This window comes from Anopheles darlingi, chromosome 3 (genome assembly GCF_943734745.1).
Source record: "Anopheles darlingi chromosome 3, idAnoDarlMG_H_01, whole genome shotgun sequence".
NCBI lineage: Eukaryota > Metazoa > Arthropoda > Insecta > Diptera > Culicidae > Anopheles > Anopheles darlingi.
Window position 1 is genome coordinate 4,585,001 of NC_064875.1, and position 11,781 is coordinate 4,596,781.

At 52.3% G+C, this 11,781-nt stretch overlaps 2 protein-coding genes across 3 annotated transcripts in view; both read right to left on the minus strand.

Moving 5' to 3' along the window:
• LOC125956267 (synaptojanin-1) overlaps nt 1-7,706 on the minus strand; it is a 10,051-nt gene extending 2,345 nt beyond the window's left edge. The window contains exons 1-6 of one of the 2 annotated variants that reach the window (XM_049687973.1): nt 7,653-7,706; nt 4,089-4,362; nt 1,543-2,967; nt 1,294-1,476; nt 1,111-1,222; nt 1-1,030 (exon numbers count right to left, since the gene is read on the minus strand). The exon at nt 1-1,030 is cut by the window's left edge and continues 573 nt beyond it. In XM_049687973.1, coding sequence (XP_049543930.1) covers nt 1-1,030; nt 1,111-1,222; nt 1,294-1,476; nt 1,543-2,967; nt 4,089-4,215 — 2,877 coding nt within the window. In that variant the 5' untranslated portion in view covers nt 4,216-4,362; nt 7,653-7,706. Of the gene's footprint in view, nt 1,031-1,110; nt 1,223-1,293; nt 1,477-1,542; nt 2,968-4,088; nt 4,363-7,372 lie in introns of both variants that reach the window. The other variant, XM_049687972.1, reaches the window with a different exon arrangement.
• Nucleotides 7,707-8,153: 447 nt separating this feature from the next.
• LOC125958127 (uncharacterized) lies at nt 8,154-10,774 on the minus strand. The gene is made up of 3 exons (XM_049691253.1): nt 10,207-10,774; nt 9,801-10,101; nt 8,154-9,432 (listed from the first exon to the last, which is right to left on the minus strand). The coding sequence occupies exons 1-3, from the start codon at nt 10,772-10,774 to the stop codon at nt 8,154-8,156; spliced, it is 2,148 nt and encodes a 715-aa protein (XP_049547210.1).
• Between the last annotated feature and the right edge of the window lie 1,007 nt (nt 10,775-11,781).

The window sequence follows — 11,781 nt, forward strand, 5'->3', positions numbered from 1 at the left end:
GTCTCGGAAGGTGACCCACATCGTGTCGCCAACAAAGCGCACGAGCGTCACCTCACCGATCTGGGTCAATTCCTGTATTAATGCGGCCATTAGATTCTCATCGTATATGCTGCCCTCGTCTTCATCGTCGCCGGAGTCTGCGTACACTCCGCCGCTACCAGATCCGCCAGCATTGTTGGCCTGTATCAGAATCGTTGCATCCGGTGGTCCCAGATCGCGAATTACATCCCCAAACACGGTAGTACGGCGGGCTGGATCGATCCGTTGCACTTCAATGTCGATCAGTGCGATCACCGGACGATGATCGCTTTGTTTCAACTCGGCGCGGCCGTAATGAACGAGACGGCCCGGGTTCCAGCCCGGATGACGGTCGGCATCGGGGCTCTGCTTCCTTCGTCGCCACAGCACCCGATCTGTCCAGGCCGGTGCACGTGCCTTCTCGCTCGTATCGTAATCATCGCTGAACAGATCGTACTTGTACGTCGGCGGGAACGTGATCTCACCCTCGAGAAACTCGTTGAAGACGCTGCCGGCGTTTTGCTGGATGCGCAACTGATCATACGGAAGAATGGTGCTCAAATCCGTCGACGCACCACCACCCCGCAACATTTCGCGCAGCTCGTCCTTGTCCATGTCGATGCGATAGTTGAAGTCACCGCACCAGAAGATGTAATCGTGCGATTTGAGCGATCGACCCATCGGGAACGCGATCTTACGTGTGATTTCCGCGTAATCCGCGTTTCGCTCGGCCACCTGTGACTGGCCGGCGGCAAAGTGGGCGCACACGAAGCACAGCGAGGTACCGTGCAGGACGAAACGGATAGCTGCGGCCCCCTTATTACCGGTGGCACCCCCAAGCCCAGTTTTAACGCAATCGATCGCCACATCACGGATGTACGGTGCGTGCTTGGGCCGGATAAAGATGTACAAACAAACGCCTACCAGCTGCTGATAGGTCAGCATCACGTACTCCTCATCGCGGCTTACCACCTTCTGTAGCTCTTCGGCCCACGATTTGGCATTGTCGGAACTATAGGCGGGCAGAAGGAGAAAAGCTTGAGTTAAGAAAACAACTTCCTAGAACAGGAATGTTCGTCCTTTAACACTTACCTGGCAGCAACAATGTTGGACGCGTTCAGATCAACGATCTCCTGAAATCCAATGGCAAACACATCAACCGGTGGTTCGTTGGTGTCCTCTGCGTGACTGAAATCGACCAACGCTACAGGAAAGAAAAGAAAGAATTATCAGGATGGTTATGCATCAGCCAATGTTAGGCTCGCCACTACTTACACCGCGATCGTGCCAATCGATGGCAATCCAACAACCAATCGGCCAGCGAGACATCCTTGTAGGCAACGCTACGGAAGTGTTTGCCACCATTTACATTGTACGTGCCACAGGCCACCCTAATACCAACCGGATTCACGTACTCCTCGTATCGTTTGCACATTTCCCTCAAGACTGGTGTTGGTGCTAGATCAAGAGAACGATCGGTACATTAGTCTATATCCCTCGTCTATGTGCCTTCTGGACACTCACCGTGAAGCATATTGGATGGCAACAGTATCCTTGCTCGATCAGCCAGCTCCGAGCTGAGAGTCGAACCAACGAGCAGCACATCGATCGCCTCCTGCTTCGAGTTATCCAACAGATTGTTCTGGATGGTACGTGCCGCAGATCGTGCACCATCCATCAACTTCGAGCCGCCCTGTATTGCGCCGGTGCCAGCATAGATCTTGCTCACCTCGTTACCATTGTTGATCCACATCTGCCGGAACACCTCCTCGAAGCGCGATGCCATCTGTTGCTTCTTGTCCACTAGGGCGCTCATCTGCAGAATCTGTTCACTCAGTATCTCCAGCCCGATGTACGTCTGGACACAGTTCGTCCGGTCTAGACAATCGAGACAGTTCGTCCGGATGGCGCCTTTCTGTTCGCGATAAACCGCGTCACCGATCGCGTAGAACATGCCGAAATCGGCGCAAGTAGTATCGAGGCGCTGCTTCAGCTTGGCCAATGCACTGGTATTACCACTGCGGCACTCCTGGTGATAATCGAACACCAGGTGCGGCACATCGATGTGGTTCGATTCGCGGTGGTGCCGCTGGAACTCGTTGCTCAGCATCGCTTCGCCTTCCTTGCTACCGATCAGGCTGGTACCGAGCAGATTGACGATCGCTTGCTGCCCATAGCGGGCCTTCATCGTGCACATATGTCGATCGAAGGCCGATCGAGAGGCTTCGAAACCGCGCGAGAGTTTCACCTTGTGCGAGCCCACCTGTACGCCCGGTTGCTCCCAGAACAACGGCACACTGCCACGCGTCTGCACGTACGAGGTGATCTCGTTGTCCAAGTAGATGCACTGTTCCGTTTCGACAAAGTTAGCGACACACCCTTCGTCGTTGGTACCGCGCACATTGAACCGAGTGCCGGCTCGCTCGCAGCTTAGGCGTGAAATGATGGCCGCTCGGGCTTGCTTGCTACCGGCGTATACCGTGCGGATCTCCACGGATCCGCACATCGCCCGTAGCAACCAAAAGTTGCACTCCACACCGAAGCGCAACAGATGAATGAACAGCATGCGGTTCCAGAAGAACCGATTGTCCGTTTCCTTCGTCCGGCGACGTCGCTGAGCGGACAGGGTAATGTCGAAACCAAATGTTGACGGTGCAGTGGCGGATGAGGGATTCGTGAAGGAGAAATAGAACGTGCCCGAGTTTAACACTTTGCGTATTTCCGCAACCTTATCTTCGTTTGTCGGTTGATACTGGAGCGAGACGAACTGCGTTTGGGTGATGCGAAAGATTTCACTGTCGAGTATTTTGCCCACCGAGAAGCACCCGGTCACCATGACCAGATACAGCAGCGAGCTATCGCCCGCATTCAACTGCAGCACACCAAGACACCCATATGCATCCAGTACTTTGGTGTACTGTTTACGCACGATCTCCGTTTCTTGGGCAGCTGAAATTGGCAGGAAAATTAAGGAATTAGAAATTTGCTTCATTAGAATTAGTTCTAGCAGGGACCCCTATAATTAAACGGCTACCCCTAACAACTTAAAACGGATTCGCAGTATTGTGCAGTATAACATTAACTCTGTTAGAGCATTCTAATGTTATAATCAAAGTAACCAATGTTGCCTGAGTCTGTATTGAAAAGGACTCTGAATGGCATTTTACATTCATTCTCAACTTCTCTAGTAATATCATGTTCTCTGGTTCTATTGGTAATATAAGTTTCTTTTAGTAAAGCAAACACACAACACAGACCGATAGGTTTTGACAAAAGGTTTTGCATTTTAAAAGGATTCCGGAATTTCCCCCTCTCAACACACATATTGCTGTGGTTGCTGGGTAATCGCTCTGTGTTGCAAAGCTCATTCTTCTTCAGCCCCATGAACCCATTAATCACTGTCGCTCGTTGCTGGGAGTAAACCGGCCGCACCTTAGTGCCGAAGCGTGTGGGAATAACAGACACGAACGAATCGATCTTCAGCGCGCGTCACAATCGATATAACATCGCTCCTCTTCTACATCGATTACCTCTCAGATTATCTTTCACCAGTCACGAGGGCTCGGATTGCGGTCGACTGCCAACCATGCATGCCGGCGTTTAGTGGGCGTTCAACCGGCTCGTTGGAAAGCTAAACTATTCCCTCACGTCACGCGATGGAATGCTGGTGCCATCCGCCGTTTTATGATAAGCAATGCAAGCCGTCGACGCTTAGTAGATGAACAGGCCATCGATGGCATGGCTTCAGAAGGTCACGGTTTATAGAAATGACGTTAATCAACTTTGATGCTCAAAATAGTAGCTTGGTGTGTTCCAGTTCGCAAAACAGTTTCTTAACTTCATTCGCCTCTTATCCTATTTAAGGCTCCCTTCAATCAGTCAAAAGCCCACGTTAGCATTGGTGTCCCTCTCATCAGCTTCCGTCACTCGATTGGGAAGTAGCACACGCACTCAGGCGTGTCACCCTTAATCGACCTCATTGACAGATATATTTTTTATGTGGATAATTTTAGCAAAAAAAGGGGTCATCCCATCCATCCCTGAACGATAACCCCGGACAGCATACTTACAGAGAACGGCAACGGCCTGGGATTCGAAGAGCAGCGTCTCGGCTTTGTTCCGATGCTCCAGCAGGACGCTGTGCGGTGACGGTGGTTTGGATTTCTCCAGCACACGGAATCCTTTTGACATGGCCATGATTGGTTGTTGTTTCTGTTTGACGAAGCACTAAGCACTTGAGTTCGCCCAGCGAGCTATCGATCGCACACGGCACGCACGAGAAACACTTTCCCTTTCTTCGTTCGCTAATGTTCTGCACAGGAGACTAACTGTGCCCGGTAACGACTGCAGTGACCACGAGAGAGATAGAGAGAGAAGGTAAACAATGGGTAAGAAGAGCGTTTATCGTAAGAATATCCAAAGCGTAATGCAACATCATCATTACAGTAGTCATGTGTGTTTGTTCGCAGGTTGATCGCAGGAAAAGGAAAAGAATTCACTGAGATTGGATGATCTTTGTCGCGGTTCTAAGATTGTTTCGAAGATTACACTGATTCGTTTTTAAACTGGAATTGATGCTCACGCTCTCACATGTGCCGCGCTTTACGACGATATCATGAATACACAGACGCGACACAGAAAATATCCCTTACACCAGCGACAAAAACGCGACCGTGTGGTGCACCCTGGAGCAATGCTGTCCCAGGAAATGAAAAGGTTCAACTTCCGAGAATCCAGCGCTACGCTCCTGAATCCCCTGGAATCCCCTGGAACACTCCTTCACACCACACCTTCCCACCACAGGAGGGATCAGGGGACCCGTATTGTCGTACGGTTCACGCGCAATGCAAACCAACCGCAGAACCGGTTCCACGGCCCTTCCTTCCTCCTTTGGCCCGTTGTCGTCGTCCTAGCGTGGTAGTAGGATTACTTCTCTCGAACCGCGGCGAAGGCGCGATCGATACTCGCGATCTCGCGTCTTTGGACGCCGGCGAGTGTGCTTGTTGTGCTGAGATTCTCCCCGGGCCGACCACGGCTCGCCGCGGAGGAGGAGGAGGAGGGTATATGATCCGAGGGTTTTTGAACTTTCTCACGATTCGAAAATTTTCCCACGACAAATGTTAATTACAGATTATGCCTTTTTGTTGCTCCTTCTTTTCGCTCCGCTTCGTTCTAGGTTCGGGGCCGCTCCGGGGGCGCTCGCTGCTTAGAAGATCACCTTCTTCTTCGTCTTCTTTTCTCTACGTTCTGTTCTCCGCCGGTTCGCTCGCTTTGCCAGCGGTGTGATGATGTGTTCGGGAGGTCCGGTGTTTCGGACACAAACAGTACAACGTTCCTCTCCTCCGGTTCGATGTTCCGAGAGAATTCCCACCACCACCACCACCACCACCATCATCATCATTGCCATCGCTGAAGGAGCAACATTCTCGCGGTTTGCTTTCGGTTTCCTCTGCGCTCTACGCTTCTTCGCGCTGCGTTCTACGGTGTCTGCCTGAAAACACTCCCTTCCCACCATTCACAACACCCGGGGATCGGTGGTAATACAAATAACGAGGCCTCGGATCGAGTGCGGGCGAGAGATTCTCCACAGACCCATCATCATCATCATCATCGTCATCATGCTCGTGTTTCCCCCAGCTGTGTGTCCTGACTGACCAACCCTGGTAGTGGTGGGAGGGGTAGGGGGAGCGGCGCACGAGGAGCATACACAGGTTTTTATCCCACGCGGTCACGGGGTGCGCTAGTCGGTCAAGAACTCAACCCCCTCGACGGTCGCAACCTTCTTGTAACGCTTCGGCGAAGGTGAGAGAAACTTCATCCGACTCCCCAGCGCTTTGGGGCTTCATCGGCGGTCGAGGCAGCCGCACATGCTTGAAAATATACATTCCAGCAACCACCAAGGCGCTGTCGTGGATTCTGGTTGCCGGTTTGGCCGGTGATATTTATGACCCTGGAATGGCTAGCTTTTTCGTGCGTCCGTATGATGAGCGACCGCCGTTGGAATGTAGCATCTAATAGTAAAAGTTCTATCTAGTTCTAGACTGTTTAACAAAACTATTCTAGTTTTCAAACCAAAGGTCAGTTCAACCGAGGCACACAATCGATCAATCATTCTTAATACTTCTCCCATGTGTCAGAGTTTTGCTTCAACTGCAACCATTTGGATCTTGCTTGAATTCGTGAACATATGAATTCGTGCACAACAGGACGTGCTGCAGTTGATAGATTTGGCAAAAATCCCAGAATAGGATTCACTATCTGGCACGCAACTCCAGCAGCATCTCTCTCAAAGAGCCCAATCGCGGGAGGCGAGAATGGAGCGCATTAATCTTCCCAAAAATACGTTCCACCCACGAAGCACCTCGAAGCATGGCCTGCTGATGCTGCACGACAACACCAACAAGGACCCTCAAGTGGTCGCTTTTTCTATATAGCGCGCGTATACAGGGTGCGTGGACGATTTGCCTTTTGACCTTTTAATTGACGCTCGGCCTGGCATCGCCTGGTAGGCGTGGGATTGTCGTCGACGTCGTCATCGTCGTTTGCTGCAACCAATCCGGGAGAAAAACGAACAAATAATGTCACCTGGCGCTGCTCCTGCGCGGCATGATTTGTGTGCCTTCCCGTGGCGGTTTGCCCACCGGAAAGTAAAAGTAATTATCTGGTAAATGAAAAGTTATGCCACTGGGTGCTTGGTAACGAGGGGGTAATATGCATTATGTGCGGATGTGTACTAGATCACTTTGCATAACTGCAATTAATTGAGCGCTGATGGGCACGGACCGGAAGAGAAGCACAATTCACACTACCTTCACAAACACACAAACACACACACAGGCGAGCCAGGAATATGAAAACTGTCCTCACATATGGTCACTTCCGGAAGATGGGCACAATTTTCGCCCCGAATATTTCATCGATATGTGGTGCGCGCTCGCGAGAATACACTGGCGCAAGAATAAACAAGGAACACTTTTTGCGGGGGCGTTGGTTTGAACGAAGAAGGGATTTTTTGGCCACCGATTGTCGAGTTGCAATCTCTTCTAGCCCGTGGGGGCCGTGGGGTAAAATCTGTTTCGTCCCCAATTCCCGCCGGAATTCCCCCCACGTTCGTCTCTCGCGCTCAGCAAGGCTCTTGTGACGTAAGCAGTGCAGGAATGCTGACCGCAAGGAGAGGGAGACTCACGATATCGACCCGCCACCGTTTTCACTCGCTACACTTTTCCTTTCCCTTTTTCGGGTTGAATTTTCTCGGTGCGTCAGCTTGTACACCTCCCTTTGGCCTACCGATGACGATAAAAAGACGGCGGGAGGTGGGCACTCAAAACGGTGGTTACTGCTGCTGCGGGCTTACCCGAGAAATCCCGTCGAAGTCGATGTCGGTGGTTTTCACAGCAGCAGCACCACTCCCGAGACCACTCTAGGACAGGTTCGTGTTTCTTTTGTAGCACGGATCCCGGCACACCCGGATCAAAAAGCCTCCCACTTTTGCCAGCGAACCAAAACAAGATAATCTCCACGTTTTTAACACTTTTCCGACCCACTTTTGTAAAGCGAAAAACGGCGGGAGTCGGAAAACGACTTGAATTCACTCATATCTCCGTTATCTTGATCAAATTGTTCCAAAAACTTACAAATTTCTCATTTTAACAGCAATTTCACAGAGTGTACTCGGAACGGAACAACATCGATACAGTGCAACGCAGCCGATTGTTTGCTGATAATGTTGAATTTTGCTACAAATTTTCCATTTTTATGGACAAGGTGCTCATAGTTTATCGACCATCACTGTAACAATTGCTTCGTCGTTTACCACTGTGCCTTTAGGAGTCGAAAATTACGTGCCGCGGGATTGAATGTGAAGTGCGCTTGAGTTTGTGAAGCCAAAAAGTCCACTAGGTGGCGTTGGCTACGATGAAAGAGGACGAATTCAAATAATCCGTTCCAGAGCACAGCGAGATGGCTTTACCAGATTTATACCGTTTATTTGTTAAAACGACCCCGGACCCGATTGCCTTAACACTAATATTAAATGACACGTAATCACTTCCCTCCCTTATCAAGATCTTTGGATTCATGAATATCGATGCCTCGAACTTCGTTTCATCTTTAAGCAACTCCTTTTCTCCTTTTCTTTAGCCCTCCTCCGAGTCACTTATTATTTCGGTTTTCATGCTTTCCTCGTCCCCACTGCCTGGCTGGTCCGCCGGATTCACCGACGGTCGACGGTGGGACGGATCGTGCCGCACATCGGTGATCTGGATGCGTGACCTCTTCCCGTCCACGGGCTTCCCTTCCACCGCACCGACAGCTTCCAGTTCCGCGTTCATGCCAACTAGCAGGTCGTTTAGATCACCGAGCGCTTGTAACACCGAGTTGGCGACGGATTTTTCGTTCCTTAACCGCTCCTTTTCTGCCGTTAACCGTGTCCGGGTGATGGTCAGATTTTCCCGCTGAAGACCAACGAGCTGGTTCAGTAACGCTTTGAAACCACCCATTTTCGGTGGCATACCGAGAGGAGCACGCACCGGACCAACACCACTGACTGGTGCCGGTTTGGCTTGCAGAATTCGCGTCGTACCGGCCAACGTTGCACTGGCCAATCCGCCGGCAGCATTCGTCATGAGCGTCGGCGGTTTGGGCTGGATACTGATCTTCGGCAGACCAGGAATACCGCTCGCCATGGAGATGGCCACCGGTGAGGTACCACCGTAGAGGTGCGATGTGGCCCCCGGTGGTGCTATCAGCTGTTGCTTCGGTGCCGAACCATCCTTTGGCATCGTATTGACCAGGTACAGCTTCATCGGTTGTCCGGTCGTCGTACCGGGTGTCGCACCGGCAGCTGGCTGAATGGTAGGATGACCACTGCTCACCGAGACGATCGGTTGTATTGCGGGGCTTGATCCGGTCGGTGGTTTCGCTCCCTGGATGGTGACCGTTGGTTTGGTGTAGAGTTGTATCGGTTGCTTGAATCCCATCCCCGATGCCTGCGGCTTAAGCAGGAAGTTTGTCGGAACAAGCGATATTTTGCTCTGGGTTGTCGTGGTTGCGGCGGCTCCTCCGGCCTGGGTCGTTATTCCACCGAGAGTTGGTGCACCTGCTACCGTCACTACCGGTGCCGCTGTACTGGCGCTCATGTTGGTGGAGGTGGAGATGCTTACTTTGGCGCCGCCACTGTAGTTAATGATTTTGATTGTTCCCGGGACCGGTACGGCCTGGGTATTGCTGGTGGTGCTGGCAGGTGATGCTGCTGGGAGTGTTGCGGTGGACGATCTTGCCATAGCATTGGCTGGATTACCACTTGTCTGTCCTTCTCCACTACCTCCTTCAGCGGCCGCGGCATTTGCGGCAACTGCTTTACTACTCGGTTTGTGGACTCTTTTGGTACGTCGTCGGAAACGTGTCGATCGCTCACTAAAAAGAAATACAGAGAGAAATGTGAAAAGAGAGCCAGGGGCATCTTGAAAACAGTCCCGACCACTTGTTGTTCGTTCGCTCGCTTGCCCATGGCACGAGTACACGAGCGAGCACGTGGCGTCGTTGGCTCGTTGTTCCACGTGGTGCACGTGGTGCCAGCTAAGACAGTTTGCGTCGACGCAAAAGGACCTTCGCTCACCACACTGAAAACCAAGTTTCTCTTTCTCTCTCTCTCTCTCTCTCTCTCTCGCGTTGATGCACTTTTCGTTTCGAGGGGACAAACACACACACAAAACATGACGCTGCTTGACCAGAACCCCCGCCCCGACACGGCCTTGACTCTACTGCCAATGTCCTGGACCTACCTTTTATCAGCCTCATCCATGCCGGAACTTTCATCATCCGTCTCACTACCGCCGTCATGCTCAAAGTCCGGATCATTCGGATCGTCCTCTTCCTCCATCTCCATCGGTTCATCCTTCGGTATCAGCAAATTCGGTTCCCGCAGTTCCACCTGTTCCGCGTTCCGCATCAGCATCTCGACCGCGCGCAATTCCTTCTCCTCGTCGCTTGCCAGCTCCAACTTCACCCCGATCGAGTCCACCAGGTGGTGGTGGTCTCCTGTGGCCACTTGCTCGGCCGGGGTGACGTCACTACCGGATCCTCCTCCTCCATCGCCCGAGTAGCAGCCTAGCGCTGAATCCGTATCCCTGCAGCGTGACCGCGACCTCTTCTGTCCCCGGTGAACGTCCTCCCGGGCCGCCAGTATACGCCGATTGTTACCAAAGACGGGCCGCGTCAATATGTCGTCCATGGCCTGGAAGTGCTTCCAGGACGTTTCGGTGGCGACACCCGTTTCCAGGTCCTTCTTGATGCGATTGTAGAAACACTTGAGATTCTTGATGCGCGTATTGATCTCCTCGGTCGACCGGTTGTACCCGTACTCGCGCATCTTCTCCGCCAGCTTCGCAATGACCGGATGCTTCTTGTGGGTGGTGATGAGCGTCCGCTGGACCTGCGGGTCACCCCAGAGCGAGATGAGCAGCTTGGTTTCCTCCGAGTCAAAGTTTGGATTGCGGCAGTGGGTTTTCTTGAGGCCACCGACCGATCCAATCAACACCTTGTTCGTCGAAACCCACATGTTGTACTTCGGGCGTCGATTCCCACTCGCCGCAGGTGTCGCACTACCTCCAGCGGTGCCGGAACCGGATGCTCGTTGTTGCTGCTGCTGCTGCTGATGCCGTGCTAGGCGCAATCGCTGGCGGGCTTGTATTTTCCGTTGCGTTAGAAAATTACTTCCCAGATTTAACCGGAGACCGGTACCGCGCGGTGGAGGCATTCAAAATGATTCGCGAATGGAAAGCGGAACCAACAAAAAGGGAAACAAAACGAACGAACGGCCACCTTCTGGGTCGCACTTTCCTTTTTACACCTCCCTTCGGTTTTTCACTCCACCAAACTCGAGTGGCGCGCTCGCGCTGATGTCCCCGAGAGCGCGGAAAATCGATATCTCTCGCAAACGACCCGCGGGCCTTCCCGGGCGGGCGGTTGTCTCCGGTTGTATGCTCACGGAACCACCGGTGGTGGAGGAGAAGGAGAGAGTATCCTGACGGGAGTGGTAAGCGCACTACTCTGCTGCTGACGATGTGTCCGGACCGGTATGCGTACGTTGACTGGGCGAGTCACCCGAGAGAAGGGTGGTCCTGCCGACCACGCACGACCACTGGCCTAGAGCTGGCTGGGTTTGGAAGGAATGGTAAACTCGGTGCGCAAACCACGCGCATGCGCCTGTCCGAGACCCGGAGGAGGGTTGGCATTATAGAGGGGGGACCTGCGTGCCTCGCATACACCCTCTGCATGAGTCGTCGGTGCGGTGGTAGCGACGCGGACCAACTCTAACTAGGGAGACTCTAGGGCACGCGCAGTAAGGACCTGCAGCATGCGTGCGCTATGCAATCCTCTCCATGTGCATGCGTCTGAGAGCATCGGAGGGACACAAGCATTTAGAGCGACCGGGAATAGAATCGAGAATATCCTGCGAAAAGGATATGCGGCGAGAGCGACCCTATCTGACGCAACTCATCATGCCGCCTCGATCTGTATTATCTGTAATACAGGAAAAGCGTAATATACCGATGATATATTTTCAGCGACATTACGATTAGGGAGAATATTGTAAACGAGAGAAAAACTCAGCTTAAACGGGATGATCGTAGAGGGACTGCGGTAGAAAGATAATTACAGCCGCTATTACTCTTCATCGCAGTTATTGCCATGGACACCGGACGATGCAAACAGTAACCAGGGCGTTGACTTAGTAACTGCAGGAGCCAAATAAATGGTTGA